The 27,700-nt window shown below is 48.3% G+C and overlaps 2 protein-coding genes across 59 annotated transcripts in view; both read left to right on the plus strand.

Moving 5' to 3' along the window:
- The first annotated feature begins 8,514 nt into the window (after nucleotides 1–8,514).
- Nucleotides 8,515–15,729, plus strand: NR1H3 (nuclear receptor subfamily 1 group H member 3). Of its 9 annotated transcripts, none has more exons than XM_032639947.1 (10): nucleotides 8,515–8,653; nucleotides 9,925–10,004; nucleotides 10,520–10,708; nucleotides 11,134–11,400; nucleotides 11,664–11,872; nucleotides 11,979–12,158; nucleotides 12,325–12,424; nucleotides 14,813–14,926; nucleotides 15,145–15,239; nucleotides 15,429–15,724. In XM_032639947.1, exons 2-10 carry the CDS (start codon nucleotides 9,962–9,964, stop codon nucleotides 15,573–15,575), a joined length of 1,344 nt encoding a protein of 447 aa, XP_032495838.1. In that variant the 5' UTR covers nucleotides 8,515–8,653; nucleotides 9,925–9,961; the 3' UTR covers nucleotides 15,576–15,724. The 9 variants fall into 9 exon arrangements, with proteins under 9 accessions (XP_032495838.1, XP_032495844.1, XP_032495841.1 ...); XM_032639950.1 differs by lacking the exon at nucleotides 8,515–8,653 and adding an exon at nucleotides 8,771–8,833; XM_032639949.1 differs by lacking the exon at nucleotides 8,515–8,653 and adding an exon at nucleotides 8,860–8,895.
- Nucleotides 15,730–15,881: 152 nt separating this feature from the next.
- Nucleotides 15,882–27,700, plus strand: part of MADD (MAP kinase activating death domain) — a 39,191-nt gene continuing 27,372 nt past the window's right edge. For 47 of the 50 annotated variants that reach the window (XR_004351066.1, XM_032639893.1, XM_032639902.1 and 44 more), the window contains exons 1-10: nucleotides 15,882–17,136; nucleotides 20,387–20,546; nucleotides 21,289–21,885; nucleotides 22,302–22,605; nucleotides 23,127–23,258; nucleotides 23,681–23,794; nucleotides 24,489–24,569; nucleotides 26,402–26,580; nucleotides 26,934–27,169; nucleotides 27,369–27,525. Coding sequence is in view for 49 of the 50 variants with exons in the window: in XM_032639893.1 (XP_032495784.1) it covers nucleotides 20,485–20,546; nucleotides 21,289–21,885; nucleotides 22,302–22,605; nucleotides 23,127–23,258; nucleotides 23,681–23,794; nucleotides 24,489–24,569; nucleotides 26,402–26,580; nucleotides 26,934–27,169; nucleotides 27,369–27,525 (1,862 nt within the window). In the remaining variant the exon portion in view is untranslated. The remainder of the gene's footprint in view (nucleotides 17,137–20,386; nucleotides 20,547–21,288; nucleotides 21,886–22,301; nucleotides 22,606–23,126; nucleotides 23,259–23,680; nucleotides 23,795–24,488; nucleotides 24,570–26,401; nucleotides 26,581–26,933; nucleotides 27,170–27,368; nucleotides 27,526–27,700) is intronic. The other 3 variants (XM_032639894.1, XM_032639896.1, XM_032639918.1) reach the window with 3 other exon arrangements.

Below are 27,700 nucleotides of genomic sequence, written 5' to 3' on the forward strand. Positions count from 1 at the left end.
TTTCCACAGAATCAGAGAGGCCCTCTTGGCACTGACCATTAGGATACAGGTGCAGCCAGTTGGCTTCAGGGCTTTGTGACTCGGCTTGGAGGGACTCACAGCTCCAGGAGGTCAGATCGTAGGCCCTTGGGATGCTTTGATTCAGATCTGCCCCCTAGTAGCAAATCACCTCAGATCACTGGAGAAATAAAACGTGATCAGAATATATGGAAGAAAGCAGGGTCAGTATCTTGCCCCAGGATTCCAGATTGAATTATTTATATATACCTCAGGATCTAAACATTACTTCCAGAATTGTTATGGAGAAGTGAATAGAAATTGAGAGCTGAAAAGTTAGCCTTATTTAGTCACAAGCCCCCCACCTTTTTTTCTGAATTTTATTTACTTTTTATACAGCAGGTTCTTATTAGTTATCTATTTTATCTATATTAGTGTATATGTCAATCCCAGTCTCCCAATTCATCACACCATCACCATCACCACCCCTGCCACTTTCCCCCCTGGTGTCCATACGTTTGTTCTCTACATCTGTATCTCTATTTCTGCCCTGCAAATCAGTTCATCTGTACCATTTTTCTAGGTTCCACATATATGCGTTAATATACGATATTTGTTTTTCTCTTTCTGGCTTACTTCACTCTGTATGACAGTCTCTAGATCCACCCACGTCTCTACAAATGACCCAATTTCGTTCCTTTTTATGGCTGAGTAATATTCCATTGTATATATGTACCACATCTTTATCCATTCATCTGTTGATGGGCATTTAGGTTGCTTCCATGACCTGGCTATTGTAAATATAGTGCTGCAATGAACATTGGGGTGCATGTGTCTTTTTGAATTATGGTTTTCTCTGGGTATATTCCCAGGAGTGGGATTGCTAGGTCATATGGTAATTCTATTTTTAGTTTTTTAAGGAACCTCCATACTGTTCTCTGTAGTGGCTGTATCAATTTACATTCCCACCAACAGTGCAGGAGGTTCCCTTTTCTCCACTCCCTCTCCAGCATTTGTTGTTTGTAGATTTTCTTTTTTTTCTTTGTTTTGCAGTACGCGGGCCTCTCACTGTTGTGGCCTCTCCCGTTGCGGAGCATAGGCTCCGGACGCACAGGCTCAGGGGCCATGGCTCACGGGCCCAGCCGTTCCGTGGCATGTGGGATCCTCCCGGACCGGGGCACGAACCCGCGTCCCCTGCATCGGCAAACGGACTCTCAACCACTGCACCACCAGGGGAGCCCTGTTTGTAGATTTTCTGATGATGCCCATTCTAACTGGTATGAGGTGATACCTCATTGTAGTTTTGATTTGCATTTCTCTAATAATTAGTGATGTTGAGCAGCTTTTCATGTGCTTCTTGGCCATCTGTATGTCTTCTTTGGAGAAATGTCTGTTTAGGTCTTCTGCCCATTTTTTGATCGGGTTGTTTGTTTTTTTTAATCTTGAGCTGCATAAGCTGTTTATATATTTTGGAGATTAATCCTTTGTCCGTTGATTCGTTTGCAAATATTTCCCGTTCCGAGGGTTGTCTTTTTGTCTTGATTGTAGTTTCCGTTGCTTTGCAAAAGCTTTTAAGTTTCATTGGGTCCCATTTGTTTATTTTTGTTTTTACTTCCATTTCTCTAGGAGGTGGATCAAAAAAGATCTTGCTGTGATTTATGTCAAAGAGTATTCTTCCTATGTTTTCCTCTAAGAATTTTATAGTGTCCGGTCTTACATTTAGGTCTCTAATCCATTTTGAGTTTATTTTTGTGTATGGTATTAGGGAGTGTTCTAATTTCATTCTTTTACATGTAGCTGTCCAGCTTTCCCAGCACCACCTATTGAAGAGACTGTCTTTTCTCCATTGTATATCCTTGTCTCCTTTGTCATAGATAAGTTGACTATAGTCGCGTGGGTTTATCTCTGGGCTTTCTGTCCTTTTCCATTGATCTGTATTTCTGTTTTTGTGCCAGTATCATATTGTCTTGATTACTGTAGCTTTATAGTATAATCTGAAGTCAGGGAGTCTGATTCCTCCAGCTCCGTTTTTTCCCCTCAAGACTGCTTTGGCTCTTTGGGGTCTTTTGTGTCTCCATACAAATTTTAAGATTTTTTGTTCTAGTTCTGTAAAAAATGCCATTGGTAAATTGATAGGGATTGCATTGAATCTGTAGATTGCTTTGAGTAGTATAGTCATTTGCACAATATTGATTCTTCCAATCCAAGGACATGGTATATCTCTCCATCTGTTGGTATCATCTTTGATTTCTTTCATCAGTGTCTTATAGTTTTCTGAGTACAGGTCTTTTACCTCCTTAGGTAGGTTTATTCATAGGTATTTTATTCTTTTTGTTGCAGTGGTGAATGGGATTGTTTCCTTAATTTCTCTTTCTGATCTTTCGTTGTTAGTGTATAGGAATGCAAGAGATTTCTGTGCATTAATTTTGTATCTTGCAACTTTACCAAATTCATTGATTAGCTCTAGTAGTTTTCTGGTGGCATCTTTAGGATTCTCTATGTATAGTATCATGTCATCTGCAAACAGTGACAGTTTTACTTCTTCTTTTCCAATTTGTATCCCTTTTATTTCTTTTTCTTCTCTGATTGCCATGGCTAGGACTTCCAAAACTATGTTGAATAATAGTGGTGAGAGTGGACATCCTTGTCTTGTTCCTGATCTTAGAGGAAATGCTTTCAGTTTTTCCCCATCGAGAATGATGTTTGCTGTGGGTTTGTTGTATATGGCCTTTATTATGTTGAGGTAGCCTCCCTCTATTCCCACTTTCTGGAGAGTTTTTATCATAAATGGATGTTGAATTTTGTCAAAAGCTTTTTCTGCATGAGACGATCATATGGTTTTTATTCTTTAATTTGTTAATATTTGTTAATATGTGTTTCCTTATTAATTGTTTGCTTGGAAGATCCGTCCATTGGTGTAAGTGAGGTGTTAAAGTCCCCCACTATTATGGTGTTACTGTCTATTTCCTCTTTTATAGCTGTTAGCAGTTGCCTTACGTACTGAGGTGCTCCTATGTTGGGTGTGTATATATTTATAATTGTTATATCTTCTTCTTGGATTGATCCCTTGATCATTATGTAGTGTCCTTCCTTGTCTCTTGTAACATGCTTTATTTTAAAGTCTATTTTATCTGATAAGAGTATTGCTACTCCAGCTTTCTTTTGATTTCCATTTGCATGGAATATCTTTCTCCATCCTCTCACTTTCAGTCTATATGTGTCCTTAGGTCTGAAGTGAGTCTCTTGTAGACAGCATATATATGGGTCTTGTTTTTGTATGCATTCAGCAAGCCTGTGTCTTTTGGTTGGAGCATCTAATCCATTCACGTTTAAGGTAATTATTGATATGTATGTTCCTATGACCATTTTCTTAATTGTTTTGGGTTTGTTTTTGTAGGTCCTTTTCTTTTCTTGTGTTTCCCACTTACAGAAGTTCCTTTAGCGTTTGTTGTAGAGCTGGTTTGGTGGTACTGAATTCTCTTAGCTTTTGTTTGTCTGTAAAGCTTTTGATTTCTCCTTTGAATCTGAATGAGATCCTTGCAGGGTAGGGTAATCTTGGTTGTAGGTTCTTCCCTTTCATCACTTTAAATATTTCGTGCCATCCCCTTCTGGCTTGTAGAGTTTCTGCTGAGAAATCAGGTGTTAACCTTATGGGAGTTCCCTTGTATGTTATTTTGTTGTTTTTCCTTTGTTGCTTTCAATAATTTTTCTTTGTCTTTTAATTTTTGTCAGTTTGATTACTGTGTGTCTCGGCATGTTCCTCCTTGGGTTTATCGTGCCTGGGACTCTCTGTGCTTCCTGGACTTGGGTGGCTATTTCCTTTCCCATGTAGGGAAGTTTTCGACTATAATCTCTTTAAATATTTTCTCAAGTCCTTTCTCTCTTCTTCTTCTGGGACCCCTATAATGCAAATGTTATTGCATTTAATGTTGTCCCAGAGGTCTCTTAGGCTGTCTTTATTTCTTTTAATTCTTTTTTCTTTGTTCTGTTCCGTGGCAGTGAATTCCACCATTCTGTCTTCCAGGTCACTTATCTGCTCTCTGCCTCAGTTATTTTGCTATTGATTCCTTCTAGTATATTTTTCATTTCAGTTATTGTACTGTTCATCTCTGTTTGTTTGTTCTTTAATTCTTCTAGGTCTTTGTTAGACATTTCTTGCATCTTCGCGATCTTTGCCTCCATTCTTTTTCCGAGGTCCTGGATCATCTTCACTATCATTATTCTGAATTCTTTTTCTGGAAGGTTGCCTATCTCCACTTCATTTAGTTGTTTTTCTGGGGTTTTATCTTGTTCCTTCACCTGGTACAAAGTCCTCTGCCTTTTCATTTTGTCTGTCTTTCTGTGAATGTGCTTTTCCTTCCACGAGCTGCAGAATTGTACTTCTTCTTTGTTACAGGCCCCTTTATGAATCATGAAAATTTAGTCCCCTCTCCTCCAGAAAAATGTCCACACACACAAATGGAATTTTGCATACAATCCCAAGAAGTTCATGAAGACCATTATGAGGCTTCATAAATCAGCATCTCTGGATCCTTGATCTAACCTAGTCCCCTTAATTCACAGATAAGAAAACAAACCCAGAGAGAGGAAGTGACTTGTCCAAGGTCACGTAGTTTAGGAGAATGGATTAAAACTCAAGTTTTCTGATTTCCAGTCAAATAGCCCTTAAAATGGTTTATTTCTCACAGTCTACTCAAGCTGCATTGCTTAACTGTATTCAGTGGCCCTCAAATACTTTCAATGAAGAGATTTCTAGCAAAGGAAACCTTTTCACATTGGTGGGGTTGGATGGGACATGGCTAATTGGCAAAATTCTACATATTAGTGGGACTTTTTGAGTCTTTTGTTTTAATATGCCCCTTACTCTCCTTGCAAACTAGCCAGAGCATTGTGATTTCAGAATGTAAATCCCGGGCTTATTAAATTTTGGGAAGTAGAACAAAAATCCCTTAAATTCATCTTTTGCTTTTCTTCCCGCTTGTTCAAGTATTTCTATATTCGTTGTGCCTGCAAGCATCCGATGTAGGAAAGATTGACGGAGAAGATATTATTTCACTTTTTTTTTTTTTTTTTTTTTTTTTTTTTTGCGGTACGCGGGCCTCTCGCTGTTGTGGCCTCTCCCGTCGCGGAGCACAGGTTCCGGACGTGCAGGCTCAGCGGCCATGGCTCACAGGCCCAGCTGCTCCGCGGCATGTGGGATCCTCCCGGACCGGGGCACGAACCTGTGCCCCCTGCATCGGCAGGCGGACTCTCAACAACTGCGCCACCAGGGAAGCCCCTATTTCACTTTTTATGGTGAGAAATAAACCCAGGAAGGGTAAGGATTACACCACAAGTACATGGTAGAGCCAAGAGCTGAGCCCTGGTTTCTTGACCCCCAGCGTCTGCATGTTTTCTGCCAGATGATTCTGTGGTCCCCACACCTTAGTTTCTAACTGCAGATGCAAAAAGAATAGATGTGTAGATGGATAGTTAGATAGATGGATACATGGGCGTACCTCAGACCAAATAAATCAGAATCTCTGAAAATGAGGCCAGGTTTGGGAACCACTGCTGCACCCTGTGTTGGCAGAAGCAAACCTAAATCCAGGTGAGTGGAGTATTTTTCCTATCTGGGGGGGCAGTTTTGTGTAATGCAGGGAGGTGGGCATTTTTTGTTTGAGTTTTTGAGTCAGCTATACATGTATTCAAATTTGATATTTGGCCCCTTGCTAGTATTCTCTTCTAGGGTTACATATGAGGAGAAATAAAATAATACATGTAAAGATATGTAAAGATAAATGTATGTAGTAGGGCCTAATAAATGTTACTTTTCTTCTTTCTGCTGTCTATGTCATCTCTGAACTCATAGACCTGGGAAGCAGGAATTCCTGGGTTCTTCTCTCTCCTGTGATTGGGAGGCTGGGGAGGAGTCACTTGAGCAGCACGCAAGATGACCCCCACACTTTGCAGCCTTCCAGAATGGTGATGGAGGCAGCAGGAAGCCGTTGCCCCAGTCCATCCCTGCAAACTGTACCTTGTGGCCTGCCTCATGGGAGTGCCATCCAGTTGTGCATATAACTGTGGGCTGGTGAATGCTCCTGTCTGTGCTTCAAGATTCCCTTTGCTGCAAGGAGGAGGCTCTGGAGGTTCTGGGGGTCAGAAGTGTGACCTGGAAGACCCTAAAAGGAGTTCTCAGGCATGTTGCCTCTTCTAGGAGCCAAGAAATCATAGGAAAGGCCCCATGGGGCTGGGAGGCTTTGCACCTAACACCTCCAGTGGGCTGGTGGGACTGCACAGTGGCGGCTGGGGGTGGGGGGTGTCTGGCAAAATGAGACATGTGATTCCCACTGCAGATCACCTGACTACTTGCCCTGGTTTGGGGAAGAAGTCCCAGTCATTAATCTCTAGAAACTTTGTGGAGATACCACCAACAGGTTTTGGTCTTCACCCCTTTTGCTCTCCCTTCCCATCTTCATGCGGGGAAGCTCCTGAACCCCCGTAACCTGAAGGGGTAACTCTGGCAGTAATGCTTCTTCCTCCCTTACTTGAGATTAGGCTGAGGCTGAATCCCTTGTGTGGGGGAGATGGCGCCCTAACCTGCTTGTTCAGCAACTGGCTGTAGCCTGGGTCAGAGGGCTCCCGATGCGGCTTGTGTGTAGTGCTGGGTCCTGGCCTGTGGGGAGACCAGGGTGTCAGGAGAGGGAGCTGAGGATCAGGAGTGAATGGGTCTTCTCCCAACTCCCAGAATATAGGTATCAGCCCCCAGACCAATGTTCCATCCCAAGTTCCTTGAACCAAGTGTTTCAGTGACATCGCTGCCTCTGCCTCTGTGCTGGAGCTTCTGGGGATGCAGAAAGGTGGAGGAGGAAGCTGGAACGATGATGTGGGTGCTAAGACAGGACAGTTCTAGTTTCCCAGGGGCTACGGTCCCTGGTTTTTACTTTCCCAGGACAGCTGGGGCCTTGTAAAAATCAGGGAGGGAACATAAGCAAGAGAAATGGAGAGCCTTGTGCTCATGACTCAGAGATGCCCGGACCAGGGTGGGGGCCTTGTGAGGGGATGACCTTGTGATGAGAGGGAACAAGAGCAAAAGCTGGAGGCAGAACTTTGAGATGGGGGTGTCAGAGGGGCTTTTCTGAAATGTGAAAATGAATACATGGACGGATTTTGCAACACCATCCAGCCTGCTGTCTTCTCAAGTTTTGCTCCCTAACCTCTGCCTGTTCCTCCTGCCCCACCCTGTGCTTCCTCCCATCTTTCACCGAGCTTTCTATTTCTGTTTTCCCTGTCCTTCTCCCATCCTGTTCCCCCACACCCCATGTCCACTCTTTCCCTACTCGCTCTCTTCTCCTCTTCCCTGGTGTCCTGTTCATCTCTGTCTCAGTGCCTCTGGCCGCCTGCCCTGGCCCCCTGTCCTTCTGTGCTTTCATGTGGAGCCCATGGGAACTGGAGTTCACAGCAAAACAGGAAGAGCCTGTGAGCAGGAAACTGGGAGTGGGGTGGGGGGGGAACAACCAGCAGTAACCTCAGCTCCTTGCCTCCCACATCTGGACTGAAGCATCCCCAGGGCCCCTTGCCTCTCCCACTGCAGCCCACCAGCCCCAGCTTCGTCCATCTCACTTCACTGGTCCAGCAGACCTGAGAGGCAACAAGATGAGTATCCTGGGCTCTGACACAGGAGAAAGAAAGAGGACAGGGACGTGAGTGAGGACATCTGGATTCTGATCCCAGCTTGGCCACTGACTGTGTGTGGTCTTGGAAAAGACTCTCCCATGAGCTCAGTGTTATTGTACCCTCCCTCCCTCCTGGGGCTGCTCTAAGGACCAGAAGAGATAGTGAGGGGTTTGTAGATGGAAATAAGCACAGGAAGGTTAACAGTGTACAGATTCAAGGTGATGGGAAGACCCATAGCTGAAAGGATTGGGAGTTTAATTAGTGCTTCCATTTCTCGTACTCTTACTGTGTGCTCTGATACATTGTTTAATTCTCACAACAACCTTATGTGGCAAAAACCATTATTATTATACCAGTTTTAAAGATAGAGAAACAGAGGTTCAGAGACATTAAGTAACTTGCTTAATCAAGATCACACAGCAAATAAGAGGCAGAGGCAAGGCCTGGATTTGAACCCAAAATTTGAGCTCAGAGCCCAAGCACTAAAGCAATGATGGGATAGAAGAGGATGATACTATTTTTCTTGTTTACTTATTCATTCAACAAACAGAACCACAGTACCTACTCTGTTTCTACTTTATGGCAGGCCCTGTTTCAGGGGAGGTAAAATCAGTAAAACGAGGTGTCTACCTTCAGGGATGGACCTCATGTTCTGGCGAGAAGGCACGGCTACAGTCTCAGTAGATGCTGGACAGAGCCTGCCCTCACTTCTGACGGAACCCTTCCCCAGATGAGGGTACCTGCATACCCTCTCAGATCCATCCTGGACTGGCACCCAGATCTACCGTCTTCTGTCCCAGACCATCCATTGCTGTAGCGACTTCTTTCCACCACCCACACCGCCCCCCTCCGGCCTCCTCCCTTCTCTGGCCTCCGCAGGGCACCCACGTTCAGAGACTCCCTGGAAGGCCCAGCACCTGCCTGTCTCCACCCTTGTAGTTCTATCAGCTTGGTTGAGGCCTGGGGCTAGTGGGGAGAGCTTCTTGGCTCCTTTCCAGAGGTACAGGAGGAGGAGGGAGGCCGGGAAAGCAAGCTGGGGCTCGGTGTCGCAATTCCGGGCCGGGCCGGGACCTTTGCTCCGCGAGGTGTCTGTGGAAGGGAGGAAACGACTCTGGAGGCTGCCGGGAGTGGGGTGGGGGCGCCTGGGAGGTGCCTGTAAGAGCAGCTCAGAGCCGCCAGGGTGAGGAGAGGAAGGGGAGAGCCGGGCAGATCTGCAGGAAAATGCGGCCTTCGGGCTTGGGGGTAGGGGCCGGGGGTGGCGCCGGGCCGAGGGGGTGGCAGGCCGGCAGGGGGCGGAGTCAGCACGGTGGGGAAGCGGCCCGTGGGCGGGGGCGAGGAGGCCAGGGCTTCGGTCGGTCGGCTCCCGGCTCCCGGACCTTCTCTTGCTCCGCTCCGGCTCCCCGGCCGCTGAGGCCTGTGGACCAGGGACTGCACCATCCTCCTCTCCCAGCAAGGGGGCTCCAGAGACTGCCCCAGCCAGAGCCTGGCGGCCTGGGCACTCGGTGGGTCTGCTCTTCAGCGCTGGCCTGGGGCTCTGCCTGTGTGTCTGGGGCGCGGGTGGGGGCGGGGGTGGTGGGGTGTCCTGTGCATTTAGAAAGGGGTCTCTGGGGAGAAGTGAAAAGGATGATGGTGACGGAAGCTCGGACAGCGGCAGCATTCTGTTTATGTCCCATGATAACTTCTGAGGGGGTCAGGGGCAGGAGGTCCTGGATGTGAATTGGGGTGACTTCTGGAGACAAGAGTTTTGTCTTGGGACCCTGGAAGGTGGCAGGAGTGAGGTTGTCTAACCAGCAGTGTGTTTCACTGGGTGGAGGGAGCCTCGATCACATGTCCTGGTTCTGCCCAACTTTGGCGGTCCCCAGTGCTAGAGTGAGGGGGATGGGGCTCTGACAGAAGCGGGGCAGTTGTGCCCAAACATTCCCTGATGGCCTGGAGGGTGTCCTGGGGAGAAAAGGTGGCATGGTAGCCAAGAAATCAGACTTCGATGTCAGAGAGACCAGAGTCAGAGTCTTGGCTCTACCACTGCCTAAGTGTGTGCCCATAGGCTATTTTCTTAATGTCTTTGTACCCCAGTTTCCTCATCTGTAAATTGGGCTTGAGAATAGCCCTGACCTCATAGGGATATTGTGAGGAAGGCATGGAAAGCCTTAGCACAGGCTGACACATATATGGCAAGTAAATGTTAGCTGATATGTGAGTACAAACAAAAAGCAGGATCAGGAGGGGAGGGAACCCAGTTTGGGAAGAGTGTAACCTGGACCATTCCTGCAGGACAGTCCCTTGGTAATGTCCAGGGCTCCAGGAAGAGATGTCTTTGTGGCTGGAGGCCCCTGTGCCTGATGTTTCTCCTGGTAAGTTTCTTCACTCCAGCCCTCTCCCCTGAGCCCAGGCCCCAACTCCTCTCCTCCCGCGGGAATCAGCCTCCTTCACTACCTACCTTCTGCCCTTCCCTGGAGAGCAGTCCAGAGCTACTCTTGGTGTTGCTTGCCTCCTTCTGCCCACACTATCTCTGCCCTGGTTCTGGTGCCTGGCCCTTGCAGATACTCGTCCGTCCTTCTCAATCCGGGCTTGCTGCTGGGGAGGCTTGGCACGTCCAATGCTTATCCAGCTTGGCTTTCAAGAGTTCTGTCTGATCTCTGAGATGGATGCACTTCAGCCCCGAAAGGCGACAAAGGTTAACATCCTTATTTAAGGTGTTGAGGTGCAGGGGACTACAAGTGATTAGCCCTAGAGCCCACACAAATCGCAGGGTCCCAAAGCCGGAGCCGAAGTTTTACTGCCCTCTATGGGTGGAGATAAGTTTGCAGTTCTCCCAGGAGAATGCTGGGGACCTGAGACGCCCTTGTGCCTCTCTTTCGGGGTTCAGACTGTGCAGTGGAGCTGTGGGAGCCAGATGCACGAGATGCAAGCAGCCAGCCTCTGGGAAGCAGCAACTGTATCCTCAGGGAGGAATCTAGCACACCCCAGTCTGCTGGGGGCACTTCACGGGTGGGGCTGGAGGCAACAGAGCCCACAGCCCTGCTCCCCGGGGTGGAGGCCCCTCCAGAGTCCACAGGTGAGGAGCTGCTGGATTTGGAGGAGGTAAGGGCTCCCTGGATCCGGGAGGGGTAACTTCAGGGCTCTTTACCTTATAAGATCATGGTTAAGTCCAAAGGCTTTGGAGTCGACTAGACCTAAGCGATCTGAGTGTAACTTTTGTTTCTTAGGCCTTTCTGAGCCTCAGTTTCCTTATTTGTAAAATGGAAATAACAAGAGTACCTATCTCTTATGGTTGTAAGGATCAGTGCGTATAAAGGGCTCAGACAGTACCTAGGACATAAATAGCACTTTGCATACGAGAGCTACTTTCTTAGAATAGAGAGACTGGATAGACTTTGTACAGTGAAGTAAATGAAGGTCACTGAGTGCTCAGGGCAGTGGCCAGCTGGGCACCTGGCCTTTTCCCTGAAGAAGAACACTAAGGCTCTTTCCTGTACCCAGAGCTTCGTCCACAAAAGCGGAAAAAGGGGCCAGCCCCCAAAATGCTGGGGAATGAGCTGTGCAGTGTGTGTGGGGACAAGGCTTCCGGCTTCCACTACAACGTGCTGAGCTGCGAGGGCTGCAAGGGATTCTTCCGCCGCAGTGTCATCAAAGGGGCGCGCTACGTCTGCCACAGTGGGGGCCACTGCCCCATGGACACCTACATGCGTCGCAAGTGCCAGGAGTGCCGCCTTCGCAAATGCCGCCAGGCTGGCATGCGGGAGGAGTGTGAGTGTCTGGGGACTGAAGCTGGGGGAGGGGTGTAGTTAGGCCGATGGGGAAGAGGGCATGTCTGGGTGCCAGGGTCTGGGGGCAGAAAGGCAGCTGAGCCTGTGGGCCTTGCTACATGGTCCCTAAGTGTGGATTAAAATCTCTTCCTTGTCTTTACCTAACACTCTCTGCTTTTCTGGAGGCTCAAACTACGGCTCTGCCCCATCCCCACTTCCTGTCTCCCCCTCTTCTCCCCTCCTCACATCTGGCTCTGTTCTCAGGTGTTCTGTCAGAAGAACAGATCCGTCTGAAGAAACTGAAGCGGCAAGAGGAGGAACAGGCTCAGGCCACATCCGTGCCCCCGAGGGCTTCCTCTCCGCCCCACGTCCTGCCCCAGCTCAGCCCGGAGCAGCTGGGCATGATTGAGAAGCTGGTGGCTGCCCAGCAGCAGTGTAACAGACGTTCCTTCTCAGACCGGCTTCGAGTCACGGTACCTGAGGGGCCTGGGGAGAGGTCGCTGTGCCCAGAGCACCAGCTGGCTTCTTGATGCCTGACTCAGAGTGGTTTGTTTCTTTCCTCCTTGCCTTTCGGGGTAGCCTTGGCCCATGGCACCAGATCCCCAGAGTCGGGAGGCCCGTCAGCAACGCTTTGCCCACTTCACGGAGCTGGCCATTGTCTCTGTGCAGGAGATCGTTGACTTTGCCAAACAGCTGCCGGGCTTCCTGCAGCTCAGCCGGGAGGACCAGATTGCCCTCCTGAAGACCTCTGCAATTGAGGTGGCTGGCAAGGCCGAGGGTGAAGGGAGGACCAGAGCGGGATGTCTGTGGGAGGGGCCCCCCGCCAGACAGCTGGGAAGCCACATGCACTGGGAAGTAGGGATGAGGGGCTCGACCTTCCCTTGAAGGTGCCCTGGGCCGAGACCAGCCCAATATTTGTGTGCAGGTGATGCTTCTGGAGACATCTCGGAGGTACAACCCTGGCAGTGAGAGTATTACCTTCCTCAAGGATTTCAGTTATAACCGGGAAGACTTTGCCAAAGCAGGTGAGAACTGAGATCACAAAGGGACCGGGTTGGATGAACAGATGCATTTTGTCATGGGGCCCATAGTGACTACAGAGCTACAGGCCCAGGGTTTGAGTGGCTACAGAGGGAAGGATCCACTTGTTTTTCCAAGACAGAAAGTTGGATTGCTGATAGGTCTCCCCTAACTGCCCCAGACAGATTCCTGTCCTCTGTTGCATCAGGCCAGTGGTTCTCAAACTGTGTTTCCAGGAACCTGAGGGGGGGTTTCCATGGAAGTGTCACCTTAGAAGAAAAACGTCCTTCACCCTAACTTTAGCCAAACCAGAAACTCCATTTAAATCTGCGTTATACATTGTGCTTCTGAATAATATTTTGCTTGAAGAAAAGACTTTACAGCTAGGAAAAGAAACTTGAAAACCTCACCAAGCCTTTTAGTAGTCAAAATTGAAAAATCTTTCTCAGATGTGCTCTTTAAGGATCATGTGGACCGATTTCCTCTTCTTCAGCTGTGCTTTCCAAGTAGCCATGGAATTGGCATTAAAACATGGCAGATGTGCCCAGATGAGGCAGTTTTAGGATAAGAGTGAACGCTTCTATCCCCATCTTGGAGTATCTTGGAGTACTTTCTCCAAGAATTAGTTCACAATGCTGTTCTCTATCTGACATTTGCTTGCAGGCTAAGCAGTTTTGGTTTCCTCATATTCAATGGTTGCTTTGTGTTGTGGGAGGAGGGCTGGGAAAGGATGGGAGGTGGAAGGTGTTTCGGAGGGACAGGACTGAGGCTGAACAAGAGACTTGGTGGTTTAACACCTGAGTGAGTGGGTCTGTGAAATGTGGCTCATGCTGACTCCATCCTCGGGTTTGGAGAATACTGGTTTCCAGTGCAGAGCTCACAGAGGTTTCCGGTGACTCAGGCCAGCTCTTGTCCCATCACAGGCCACCCAGTGAGCTTTCTAGGTAGGCCTCCCTTCACTATAGGGTACGGCAGGGCTGTGTTGACACCTCTTGCCTTCTGTAGTGCCCCGTGTGCTGCCTGAATGTATAGGCACCTAATAGGAGTGATGTAATGACTTTTTCCAGCTTTAAAAGCCCAGTCCTGCCCCCTCTCTCTACCCAATCACCTTTTCCCCAGATGGTTATTACCCCAGTCCTTCTTAACCACGGCCTTCTCCTTCATAACATCCTCCTTTCTGAACTCTTCCCTGTTCTCATGTCCGCGTGTTCCTTCAGCACTTGCGGACTTGTGCTGTCTGAATCTGTATCTATTTATGGATTCATTTATATAAGCAGTTTTTATGTCATCATGTTTGTTTTTCATTTCTCACTTTTTCAGTGCGGGGAGAAGAGACAGGGCTGCTCTTTGGTCAGTTCTCCCTCCTCCTTTACTTCCACTACCATATGCTGCTCGCGTGGGTGACTAACGATGTGAACCGATCACACTGGGGGCGTCCACTCAGCGAGCAGTAGCCGACCCTCGCAGGGGGCGTGGACACCTCACCAAGAAATGCTTTCTAAATGGGGCTTGTCCATTAAGTGGATCAACACACACTTGATAAACATCGGGGTGAAAGCACAGGAAGTGACTAATCAAGAAGCCTGGAATGGAAAAGTTAGCAGATGGTTGCTAAAAGACATCTGAGAAAACTAGGGGATGGCATGGGGTGGGGAGACTTTGACAGTGTGTTTGGGAGAAGTGTTCTCTAGATGTCACCACTTCAGGTCATGGTTTGTTGAACTCCGGTCTCCTCAGTAAGAAGGCTGGTTCTATTTTTTAAATTTATTATTTATTTAACAAACACTTACATGGAGTTACCATATGTGCCACTCGTTATTCTAAGGACCCAGTATGAGGTAGGTGCTATTATTATCTCCATTCTAGAGATGGGAAAACCAAGGCCCAGAGAGCTTAAATAACTTACTCAAGGTCACACAGCCTAGTAAATGGTAGGGCTAGGACTCAAACCCAGGGAGTCTGACCCAGAGTCCACACCCTCAACCACATTGCTTTGTTTCCCCTGTGATGTGAAACAAGAAATGTATCGTTAGTATTCAAATAGGTAAGGCCAATTGCCAGTGAAGCAGTCTTTTTATAAACAAACATAAGGGTTGCTTCTATTTCTAGTAATGTGGGGCCCTCAAGCATTCTAAGAAGAATTCTAACAGAATTATTGTCTGTATGCTGGGTGCAGTGCAAGGTGGTCTGTATGCTTTATCATTTAACCATCACAACAGTTTTATAAGTTCAGATATGATTCCCGCCTCACAGATGAGGCTTAGAGAGGTTAAGAAACTTCCCCAAGGTTATACAGCAGAGCCCTGGAGACTTCTTACTGAGTGGCTGGTAGTCTCCTCAGTTGAGCAGTGCTGCCCGTGCCACACAACCCAGCCTCTCTTCTTCCTCCCCAGGGCTGCAGGTGGAGTTCATCAACCCCATCTTTGAGTTCTCCAGAGCCATGAATGAGCTGCAACTAAATGATGCTGAGTTTGCCTTGCTCATTGCCATCAGCATCTTCTCTGCAGGTGTGGAGGAGGGGCAAGAGGGAAAACGAGCAAGAGACTCACACCAAAGAGGGCTGCAGGCCCCATAGGGCAAGAATCGTGGGGGTGGAGGCCCTTGTTGTGTTACTTTGGGATGGGAGAGGTTGGGTAGGGCATGTCCCTATTTTTTGGTTGTGATTTGGGGTATGGAAATAAGACCCTGGCCAGACCTGCTACTCAACTCTGTTGGTGACCTATAGACCGGCCCAACGTGCAGGACCAGCTCCAGGTAGAGAGGCTGCAACACACATATGTGGAGGCCCTGCATGCCTACGTCTCCATCCACCACCCCCATGTGAGTCTCCCCACTGTGCCCTCTTTCTCCTCTCCACAGGCTCATCCCCTGACACAACTACTTTCCCTTCAAGAATCCCTCCCTGACTACATCGTGCACAGACAATTCTCTACCTCTCCCACAAACCCCCCCACCCTTGCTCCCCTTCCCTGGGGAGAGACAAAGGCTGTACTTGTCCTTCTTTCCCAGGACCGACTCATGTTTCCACGGATGCTAATGAAACTGGTGAACCTCCGGACACTGAGCAGTGTCCATTCAGAGCAAGTATTTGCGCTGCGCCTGCAGGATAAAAAGCTTCCCCCGCTGCTCTCTGAGATCTGGGATGTGCACGAGTGACCGATCTTCCGCTGTGTCTTCTGTTTTCTGAGCTGGATGGCTGAGGCTGGTGGCTGCCTCCTAGAGGTGGACCCGACTGAGAAGGACAAACATTCCTGAGGGCTGGGCAAAGGAGATCCTCAAGTGGCATTAAAGGAGAGTCAAAGGGTTGGGAGTTTTGTGGCTGCTGGGTAGTAGGGATCCTGGTAAAACGGTGCTCCATGTGAAGACTGTACTAACCGGGCCCAATGGATGAACCTGGGGGCCACTTTGCACAAGGTTCTCCAGGGCCCTGCCCATCCTGCCTCTACCACTTCCTGTTTTCCCCACAGGGCCCCAAGATAAATTCTCCACTGTCACTCTGCGGCTTGGCCATAAACGCCTCCGGGCTGCCTCACCGATAGGCCTGGCACTGTTTGTACAGGAAGGCCAAAACGAATTCAGAATGAGAGAAACCAATTTCTGGGATGGGGGTGGGGCCCGACAACACAGGAGGGAAGCTTGTGTCCTTGCGGGTCCGTTTCCAGACTCAGAGGAGGGAGACAAGTCACAAGTGACAGCCTTGGCAGTGAGTGGGGACCTCCTTTTACCAGCCCCATTGCGATGTAAGGGTCAATGAAGTGCTGAGGCTGGGACGCGCCCTTACCCCCCTTCAGTGATCCCGGTGGGATCGTGTTGCCTTTCTGTGAGGGAGAGGGTGTTGGATTTTCGGAACTAACGCCTCAGTCGTGCACCTGTGGCCGTGCGCGCGGGTATAATGCCTTGGTTTTTACATTGATACTTAAGAAGGTACAACAATCCTTCCTCTTGGCCCGCAGGCCCTGGGGAACAGCGAGAAAAGTCCCCTGAGGCCAGGGGTAGGCTGCTGTGTCCCGGGTTTAGCCTCGCGGAAGAGCTGGACTCCCCCTCCCAGCGCGCACCGCGGCACCGCTCACGCCCCCTGCCTTGGAGCGCACCGGGTGGAGGAGATGCCGCGGCCGCGCCTTCCGGCCTCAAGTCCCCCCGCCGCCCCTGAATTGGTAGGCTCCACCGCCGCGGCCGCAGGCTTTCCTGCCCACGCGGCTGGGCACTTCCAAAGCGCGAGCGGGGGAGGTAGATGAGGTGAGGGGAACGGTGAGAAAGTCCTAGGGCAGCTTATCTTGAGACGTCGCTTCCAGATTCATCCGCATTTCATCGAAATGGGCTCTGTTTCCGTGTCGAATTAAAATGTTTGCGCGCAACCCAAACAAAAAGTATTCCTTTGGGTCCTCCCCCTTGTCACGTAGAGGCGCTGGGCTGGCCCAGCGCTCCCCATCGCGTTCCCACTCCCACAAGCATAGGTGTGTGCGTAGCCATCTCTCTCCCGAGGTCCGGCTCCACCCAGCAGCGCTCGGCTTGGTGCAGCCCTGTCCCCCCGGGGTGGATGGTCCGGCCCCTGGCCCCTCAGCCTCCCCCTCCTTCACCGAGTCGGAGTGGAACACGGCTCACGGTGCAGACGCGGAACTGGCGTGCGCTCCGAGCGGCGCCCGCGCCGAGGAGCGACTGACGCTCGGCTGCCGGGGGACGTCTGGCCGAACACGGCCGGTCCCCCGAGGCTCGGGAGGTAGGAGGGTCCGGGCCGCTGGGGGCCCCGGAAGGGTGTTTGGGACGAGGCTCCCCGGGAGAAACGGACTCTGGGAGGAAACAGGGGCTCTAGGGCGAAGGGGCCTCTAAGGAGGCCCTAAAGGAGTGTGAGGGGGCGTAGGTCTCGAGAGGGACAGCAGGGGTCCGTAGGGAAGAGGGTGGGGCTAGAGGTGGGGGCGTCCGGGCCGCCGAGGGGGTTCGGGCTCTGAGCCTAGGCGCAGCTCGCGGCTGCAGGGCGAGATTCCTGCGGGGCTGGCGGGCGGTCCTGGTTCCGGGGCGGGGGCGGGGGAGAACTGTCCAGCAGGTGAGGGGGCGGCCAGAGCTGTCCAGCTCGGGGGCCCGAGCCGTGCTAACCACATGGCTCGTGTGTGTGCGTGTATATCTGCGTGTGTATGTGCGTGTGTGTATTTGTGTGCGCGCACCCGCGCGCCTTATTTTTGGTTAGGGTTTGAAAAGCACGTTTGGTTCTTTAAAAAAAAATTTTTTTTTTTTAAATTTGGTGTTTCAAAATTGGCTTGTTGGAGAGTGGAGACACCGTTCAGTTTTTCCTGCAACTGCTTCCCTCCCCATCCTCGTGCACCTCTAAATTAGTTCTCCTGTTCCTGCCCTCCCCTCTTCCCCAACCCTGCCTATTGCCTGCCTCTTTACTCTCATTCTTCCGCACGCTGGACCCGTCTGTGCTGATGCGCTTGCAAGGTCACTGCCTGGGGAGGCGGTGGAGGGGAGAGAGCCTCCTGTTGTGCTCACGTCAGCAAAGATGTCATATCGCTCTCTGGTTCCTGTGGTTTTACTATGACATCCTGCCCAAAATGAGGGGCGAATCCAAAGGGTTGGTTAATGTGGCCATTTGTAAGCTGAAAAGACAGATAATTTAAAGGTCTGTGGATGGAGTGGATGGTAGTTGTGTAGAACTTCAGCAGATAGGTATGCGTTTTGAGCTTGATGCCTTTGGAATATACGGGCTAGGAACGAGGAGCTATACGTTAGTAAGTGTAGCTGAGGCAAGAGGCAGAGTGGGTGGATGTGAAGACAGAGTGAGTTATAGGTAATGCGAGAGAATTTAGAGTCTTCGTGAGGAGGGGAGAGGGGAGAGAGTGGGAAGAAAAGCCTTGGTTATCTCTGCAATCTGAAAAACCAAAGGCAGTGGCTGTTGATGAGATATAAATTGAGACTAAAAATCCATCCTATCACTAGTGGCTAGAATAGTCACAAGATCTCTGGGTCCTTGTGGCTTTGGAGGGAGGTGAGCACTGTAGTGCATGATAATGATTTCAGTTTTATCAGGTGATTCTCAGTGGAGAGGGGGCTGGGATCCCACCAAGGATAGAGGCCTGATGCCTAATATATTAGAAGATGCTTCAGGTGTGATCTTTGAGATTTTTATTTGGAAAGGGCTCCTGGTTTTCAACATAAACATATATTTTAAGGCTTAGCCTTGAGCTCTGGTCCTGTAAATTCTGTTTTATTTTAAGATACTTTGGCTCTCACTAGGCATTTTCCATATAATTCTTTAGAGAATGAATTATGCTTTTACCCATCTCCCATTTCATTTCTGTGTTTCCCTCCCCTTCTCGTTCTGCTTGGGAGGAGCTGAACTCTGCTCTCTAACAGTTCATACTGCAATGCCTCATGTTCTGCAGTAGGCTTATGAGTCCGTAGCAGTGGAGAGTCCCAAAGGCCTTTTGGGGTGGTACTGTTGCCTAGAAATGAGTATTTCGCAAGCTTGGGAACTTCATTTTCGTTGTGTAGAAAGGAGATATCTCTATCAAAATCCAGAATTAAGACAAAGTGCAAACTAAAGGCACATGGGGGAGAAGATAACCTAACAATTAGTAAGTGCTATCAGTGGAAGAGGTGTCTCTAGATTCAAGGAGAATGAATTATTATGGGCATTGGCCAGCTCTGGAGTAGCAGCTGATAGCGCTGTGCGGTCCCCAAGCAGGGGAGGGGCGGTGACTCTGCTATAAATAGTGCTGGAGCCAGAGTTGCTATGGAGACAAAACTGAATCCTATTACCTGCAGGTCCTCTATTGGGAGCAAGAGAAAGGAGGGAGAAGTATTTTGAGGATTTGAGAGGTGTTGTAAATAGTTTTTTTTTTTTTTTTATAAGTAGGAGAGAAAAAAGATAGAGCTTCTCATCTAAATCAAATAGAGCCTTAAACATAGAGGGAGTGTGTACATTGTATGTATGGGAGTGCACACAGCAGCAGAGAAGAGAGTGAGGGTGTGTGTAGTGTAATGGGATTCTCTCTGTGTGTATAGTGAACAGGGTCTTAGTGTGGAGCACAGAGGGGGAATACTGGAAGCACTGAAAGTAACCTTGTCGTGGAGTGAAACATTTTATTTAGAGGAGTGTATGGAGACCCAACAGGAAATAAATTACAGTTAAGACATGTAAGCTTTTTCTGATTTTGGGACTATGGCTTAGAAATTCCTCTGAGCACCTCTCCCTGTCCTTGCAGGAATACTGTTATTTCTGCATCTAATTCTTCATCTCTGTAAGATAAAGAAGGACAAGGCCTCATCTGTGTATATTGTATTACTAATTCGAATCCTGGGACCAGAATATAAGGGAAGACTGTGATTCAGCACCAAGGGCAGAGCTAGTAGCAGTAGCCGCTGGGCCCCTTTCTTGCTTGAAGAGGGGAGAAAAATGGTTTAGATGAAGCAATTGGGGCATAGATACTCTTCATTTGAGAACGCGTGGGGTAGAGTAGCCAGCTGTTGTAACTGTCGGAGTGCAATTAACTGTATAGACTATGTGGTAATTTCACATCAAGCCGAATGCAGAATGTTGGAATACAGAATAATTAGGTTTCCACCTAGAGCCAGGAGTGCAGATTAGTTCTGATTAGGGAGTCTGGTTTGATTCTGATCCACCCTGGAGCAGTCCTGAAAGTGACTTAATTTTTGTTATCATAATAACTGAGTCCAGATTAGACTGACTAGGCCTGTTTTTCAGAAACAGAAACAGCCCCAGGGGTGAGGCTGGAAATGAGCTGGTTTGTAGGGACGGAGAGGTGAGCCATTATTTATCTTACTTCTTGACATTTGACTCTGTGAGCTCATAAGCCTGGACAGAGCTCTAGGCTAGGAAAAGTGTCATGTTCTCCTATCTTTAGTACTAAAATGGAAGATCTTCTGACCTATGTCCCTGGCTGGGATGCAGCTGAGAGGGATGAGTCCCTTAGGCACAGCAATGGATCTTATCAGTACTTTTTTCCTATTAGACTTGGATTTTCAGATAATATCAGAATTCCTCCTGGGAACATTGATTCCATGCTTGGTGCCTTGAAGTTTCTCTGAGATGAGCTGATGAATTGGAACCATGGTGCAAAAGAAGAAGTCCTGTCCTCGGTTACTTGACTACCTAGTGATCGTAGGGGCCAGGTAACCAAGAAGTGACTGATTTTTGTCTTGTCATCTGGGATAGCCACAAAATCTGTGATGAGTTCCCTTCCCCATTTCCACGTTGCTTTGCATATCTCATTCTTCCCCCCCCCCCGACCCCGGCCCCGGCTAGACCATGCGGCACATGGGATCTTAGTTCCCTGACCAGGGACTGAACCCTTGCCGCCTGCATTGGAAGCACAGAGTCTTAACCTGTGGGAAGGTTAAGGGAAGCCCTGCATATCTCATTCTTCTTCTATTATTTCACCCTGATGGGAACCTTGCTGCCAATAAGGGAAACAAAACAGGTAGATTGAGAGTGTTGGCCTGGAGGAACAGAGACAGAACAAAACTCTGCTCTTAACTAGCGTCTTTGTGATTTTGAGCAAATATACTCTATACACTTCAGTTTCCTTATTTCGTACAAAGGAAAAGTACATTGTGCTCCTTCTCTCTCTACATATGCTGATTTGGGAATTCATTAGCTAATACATCTTGAAAGATGCTAGTCATCTCAAAGTGTTAGTGATAATTTTATTGTCGCCACTTTCCTTTTATTTCAGGGTGGGCATCTTCATGGCAGCACAGACCTCATTTAGCCTACAGCTAAATGTGGCATGTTTTCCAAGGTCCGGCAGCTAGGTTTCTTTATCCAAAAGAGCATTTATTTCTTGACTGTGGTTAAAATTTGAAAGAGCGTTCTGTCCCTTCAGGCTGCTGAATTTGTCTTTCTGTTCTCCAGGCACCCGAGCAGTGATAGCGTGGCCCAGACTCCAGAACTGCTACGGCGATACCCGTTAGAGGATCACGCCGAGTTTCCCCTGCCCCCGGATGTCGTGTTCTTCTGCCAGCCGGAGGGCTGCCTGAGTGTGCGACAACGGCGCATGAGCCTGCGTGAGGACACCTCTTTTGTCTTCACTCTCACCGACAAGGACACCGGAGTCACGCGTTATGGCATCTGTGTTAACTTCTACCGCTCCTTCCAAAAGCGCGTGCCTAAGGAAAAGGGGGAGGCCGGGGCAGGGTCCCGTGGGAAGGAAGGACCCCACGCCACCTGCATCTCAGAAGAGGTTGGCACCGAGAGCTCGGAGAGTGGCCCGTCCCTGCAGCCTCCCAGTGCCGACTCTACCCCGGATGTGAACCAGTCTCCTCGGGGCAAACACCGGGCCAAGGCGGAGAGCCGTTCCCGCAACAGCACTCTGACGTCCCTGTGTGTGCTCAGCCATTACCCCTTCTTCTCCACCTTCCGAGAGTGTCTGTACACCCTCAAACGTCTGGTGGACTGCTGTAGTGAGCGACTGCTGGGCAAGAAACTGGGCATCCCTCGAGGCATACAAAGGTACGGTTCTCTGCTGATGCTCAGAAGAGAGGGACGGCATCTAGAGTTGAGGTGTAATTGGCTTGTGAGGGGCGTAGGAATTTTCCTCTAAAGCCTGAGGTCCTTCAGACCTCCTTGAGCACTTTGTGTTAGTCCGTGCTAAGCAAAAGACTACTGCAGAGTTAGACTTCCTTCCATAATCATGTTTGGAGTGATGCTGAGGAATTTGGTGTTTCATGATGGGCAGGACATTAAGTCTTGCTATGTATACATTTTTGCACTTGTCATTATTCGTATGTGTACCCTGTGATCCTAGCTGAGACCAAAGGGTGGGCTCCTCCAGTTTCTGTCATTAGACCCTCTACGGTTACGTTGGGCTGCAGTGGGGTGTCAGCTCCTAGTGCTTATGTGTCTGTTTCCTGCTGTCTGCTGCTCAGGGACACCATGTGGCGCATCTTTACTGGATCGTTGTTAGTGGAGGAGAAGTCAAGTGCCCTTCTGCACGACCTTCGAGAGATTGAGGCCTGGATCTATCGATTGCTGCGCTCCCCAGTACCCGTCTCAGGGCAGAAGCGAGTGGACATTGAGGTCCTGCCCCAGGAGCTCCAGCAAGCTCTGACCTTTGCGCTTCCAGACCCCTCTCGATTCACCCTAGTGGATTTCCCACTGCACCTTCCCTTGGAACTTCTGGGTGTGGATGCCTGTCTTCAGGTGCTAACCTGCATCCTGTTAGAGCACAAGGTGAGAGGGCCAGCTTTCTACACTGTTCTAGGGAAAGGGCTTTGAAATGTGGCAGAGGCTAGACCCATGAGTTCTCTGAGGATAGGGACTACATCTTTTGCATCATTTTGTCTCCAGGAGATAACACGATACCAGGTATACAACAGGTACTCAGTTGGTGTGGGTTGAATTAAGGTACTAGTATCGTGTGGGATATATTCAGAGGGCTTGACACTCATTTGAATTCTTCTTAACTATACCAGCCTAATTCTCTGAAAATTTCAGTCGTTCTGTTCCAATGAGTGACCCTGGAATTTGGGGGTACAAGAACTAGGATGACAAGGAGTGATTCAAGGGAGAATTATTGCAGTGCTTGTGCTGGGAGGCGGCAGGCAGGATGGGGTGTGAGGCAGTGATAAGTGTGGAAACTAAGCTCCCAGAGCCGTAGACTTGGTGAAATAGAAACTAAATTGTAGTGTGGGAAGCAGTTTTCTCACAGACCTTCTCCGGTCAGGTAACCCTTGTGGTGTGGCTCGTTGCAGGTGGTGCTGCAGTCCCGAGACTACAACGCACTCTCCATGTCTGTGATGGCATTTGTGGCAATGATTTATCCCTTGGAGTATATGTTTCCTGTTATTCCACTGCTGCCCACCTGCATGGCGTCCGCAGAACAGGTGAGTCTCAAGGTGTCTTCTGGCTTTGTCACCTCTGTTCTAACTCTGTCCAGCTCTGAGGGCGAAGGCTCAATGCCCAGAGAAGTTGTAAATCAGTACTCGTCCTGAATTCCTTGTTATAACTTATTTGTCTACAAAATCTGAACTGATCTGGTGGCAAAACCTATGCTGTTTATGTTTTTTATTTATCACAGTTAATACAATGATTATAGGCTTCTGGCTACACCACTGCAGGTACTACATAATATGTAGAATATGCACTATTACTTTTCTAAAATCTGAAAAATTCTGGACTTTGAAACACATCTACCTTCAAGGATTTGGAAGAGGGATTGTGGACCTGCGTTTTCCTTGTCTAGAAAAACCGTGACTCAATGTGTGATCGCAGTTGGTTTTGGTTTTGTTTCTTGTCTTTTCCACAGCTGCTGTTGGCTCCGACGCCGTACATCATCGGTGTCCCTGCCAGCTTCTTCCTCTACAAACTGGACTTCAAAATGCCTGATGACGTATGGCTAGTGGATCTGGACAGCAGTAGGGTGAGGCTCTTGTCTGAGGCATTGTAGGGTCTAGAATAGGATTGTGTTCTCTTTTTCTAGATTACTCCCAGGAAGTTCCTAAGTTTGTGGGTGATTGCTGTTATGAGACTCATTGAAACAACTTTTTAAAAAATACTGCTTTTACTTTATTGGCTTAATAAGCCTTGGTTAGGACTCAAAGAATTATAAGATTTAGTTTTGCTGGAGTTAAATGCTTCCCCACATCTTCCAAGAGCAGTAGGGCAGTTGTGGTTGCAGGATCATTACTATGGTGTAGGTCATCTAATGGCTTTCTGGGAGTGTAGTTTCTAGTAAGAAACGGCAGACTTTAAAAAAGTATATGAACATTCTGCAGTGTGAGTGCATTCAGACTTTGGTAGGTAGCCCTTATGTGTGTTCATTGTAAAACTTTAGAAAATGCAAATAAGTATAAAGAAGTCAGTAAAAACTATGATCCTATTATCTAGAGATAGTCACCAATAACATTTAGGTATAATATTTCCTTTCAGGTGTGTATACGTGTCATATACACGTGTACGTGTGTATTTTATATGTGTGTATATAATATATGTGTTTGCATATATATAATAATACCGTATATATAACCTCCTATTCTTGTTACTTACCTTTATGTAAGAGAAACTTTGGAGCAGCTAATTCTAAGGTCATGCCTTTTATCTTTCTTCTGGTGCAGGTGATTGCCCCCACCAATGCAGAAGTGCTGCCTATCCTTCCAGAACCAGAATCACTAGAGTTGAAAAAACATTTAAAACAGGTAGGTGAAGAATGAAGAAAAGCAAAGCAAAGCAGCTATAGGACTGCTGTAGGCAGACAGCTCTTATTGTAAGAGCCAGTTTCCTTTCAGACTTCAAGTGGAGTAGATTTTCTTAGCCTTGGGTGGGCTTAAAAGGAGATGTATCCCATTTCTGGGTTGCAGGGTGAATCTCAGAAAGGGCTTTTTACCTTCCTTTTAATTCACTGTGTGCCCCCTCCCACCCTCTCATCCTTGTAATGCTGTATAAAACAGCCCTTCACTTTCTGCTGCTTGTCCCATCTGCCATTCTTAATGGCCTTGGAGCATTCTCAGTGTTACAGGAGGGAGTCAGTAGTTTGGATAATCTGGCTCCTTTTATGGTTTCCTCTTGAATTGATCTCTGGTCCCTACAGAATCATTTTTTCAAAAATTCCTTTCTCTGAGTAAAAACCCTTAAATACATTTTTCATTGATTGATTTTCTTCTTCTTCTGCATGCTGAACACAGTACCTGAAGGTAAAGTGTGATGAGGCCCTGGTCCTCTGCGCTGCTGTATGTGTTATGTAGGACCACCAGTAGATAGCTCTGTATTTCTTTTTAGGAATCTGTCATTTGAAGGGTCTTCAGGAATCTCTGTCTGTGTTGTCTCAGTTCTTAGAAATACCTCTAGGTGGGGATTTCCATGGTGGTGCGGCGGTTAAGAATCCGCCCGCCTATGCAGGGGATGCGGGTTCGAGCCCTGGTCCAGGAAGATCCCACGTGCCACGGGGCAGTTAAGCCCGTGTGCCACAACTGCTGAGCCTGAGCTGTAGAGCCCACGAGCCACGACTGCTGAGCCCACATGCCACAGCTACTGAAGCCTGTGCGCCTAGAGCCTGTGCTCAGCAACGAGAGAAGCCACCGCAATGAGAAGCCCGCGCACCACAGCTAGAGAAAGCCCGCACGCGGCAATGAAGACCCAACACAGCCATAAATCAATAAATAAATAATTTTTTTAAAAGAAGAAGAAAGAAATACCTCTAGGTGAAATCTGTTTGGATATAAATGGGTGATTTTTGTATTATCCTTCTCTCTCTTTCACTTGCTTCATCACTACTGATGTAATATGATATCTTGTTACTACAGAGTCCGGTGTGGATTGCAAGTTCAGAAAGTTCTCTAGCTGTCTTCCTTTGCTGTGTTTTTCATTCTTGATGATTGCTTTAGTATGACTAATGAGATGGAGAGGTTGATATATGATATTGGAGTTTAAATGTTTGTAGGAGCTAAGATTTTTGGGCTCACAGATCCTGTATCCTGACCCCTGTTACTCAAAGCGTGGTCCACGAACCAGCAGCATTAGCATCACCTGGGCTTGTTAAAAGGGCAGAATCACCTCAAGTATATTGAATCAGAATCTGCATTGTGACAACATCCCCAGGTGATTCCTATGCTCATTAACATTTAAGAAACACTGCTGGGCTAGACCAGTGGTTTTCAGACTGCCCCATGGAGCCTCTGAGGGTTGATTTAGGTTGGGACCCCCGAGCATTTGAGGCTCTGGGTTCCTTATGTCCTTCAGAGAAGCTTTACTTTTACATGTTTCGATTGTTTATATTTCTACATAGATTTCAATTGAAAAACAAGATTTTGTAGCTAAAACAAATTTGAAAGCTGTTGCCTCGGACTTCAGGTTTAGATCGTTGCCTTGAGTCAGATTGGCTTAAGCTGAAGATTTCATAATTCAGATTGTTTTCTAAAGGTTAAAATATTTGGATTTTTGTTTCAAAGATGAAGGTTCTTTTCTAGGAATTGAGGTTGGCTGGCTGCCCCAGAAACCTGCCTTCTCTGAGGGACTTCTTATTGTTCCGCAGGCCCTCGCCAGCATGAGTCTCAACACCCAGCCCATCCTCAATCTGGAGAAATTCCACGAAGGCCAGGAGATCCCTCTTCTCTTGGGAAGGCCTTCTAATGACCTGCAGTCTACACCTTCCACTGAATTCAACCCACTCATCTATGGCAACGATGTGGACTCTGTGGATGTCGCAACCAGGTACAGCCAAGCCATCCCCACAGTCACAAGCTCTTAAATTGGTCTCTGCTCACTCAGTGACCTTGGGGCAGATTACTTCCCTGAGCCAGAGGTTCTTTATGTATACAATGTATATAATATTTGGTTACATTTGCCACCTTAGTAAAAGCAAACAGAAGAAATAATCATACTCGCAGGCCTCTTAGACCTTGTGTGAAGAAGGGGATTGAGGATTCTTTGAGATACCTCTCCCCTTGCTGTTGGAAGCCCATTAAATGATGACTGTGGGAGGTGGTCTGAGGCCTCGGATCGTCGGGATCCTTGCTCTGCAGGGCGAGGGACTCAGGTCATCTCACCATCCCCTTCTTCCCCAGAGTGGCCATGGTCCGTTTCTTCAACTCCCCCAACGTGCTGCAGGGCTTTCAGATGCACACGCGTACCCTGCGTCTCTTCCCCCGGCCCGTGGTAGCTTTCCAAGCTGGCTCCTTTCTAGCCTCACGTCCCCGGCAGACTCCTTTTGCTGAGAAACTGGCCAGGACTCAGGCTGTGGAGTACTTTGGAGAATGGATCCTCAACCCCACCAACTATGCCTTTCAGCGGATTCACAACAGTGAGTCCACCTACCTCTGCTTTGCCCCTCCTTCTGCGTTTGTCCTCCTGATGGCTCTTCCCTTTGCTTTTTCCCTTTCTAATCTTCCACCTGCCCCTGCCATTCTGATTTTGCTTTAGACTTTTTCCCACCTTTCTTTTAGGTTTTGAATGATTTTTTCCCTTATTGCTGACTCTCTCCTTTTTTCCTCCATGGGTAGACACATTCGATCCAGCCCTGATAGGCGACAAGCCGAAGTGGTACACCCACCAGCTGCAGCCTGTCCACTATCGAGTGTATGACAGCAGTTCCCACCTGGCCGAGGCGCTGAGCGTGCCGCCGGAGCACGACTCTGACTCTGACCCTACTGATGACAGGTGAGCAGCCCCTTATGGCAGCAAGACAGTTCTTGAAGTCTAAGAGGCTCTTGCTAGCCGTTATTTAGCACAACTGCAGAATTTCATAGGATTTAGACATCAGTCCTTGAAGCCTTGGGTTATATTTTGGTTGATTGTTTTGCGTCCTTATTTTATCTTGCTCCCTGGCCTTGAG

Source organism: Phocoena sinus, chromosome 8 (genome assembly GCF_008692025.1).
Source record: "Phocoena sinus isolate mPhoSin1 chromosome 8, mPhoSin1.pri, whole genome shotgun sequence".
Classification (NCBI taxonomy): domain Eukaryota; kingdom Metazoa; phylum Chordata; class Mammalia; order Artiodactyla; family Phocoenidae; genus Phocoena; species Phocoena sinus.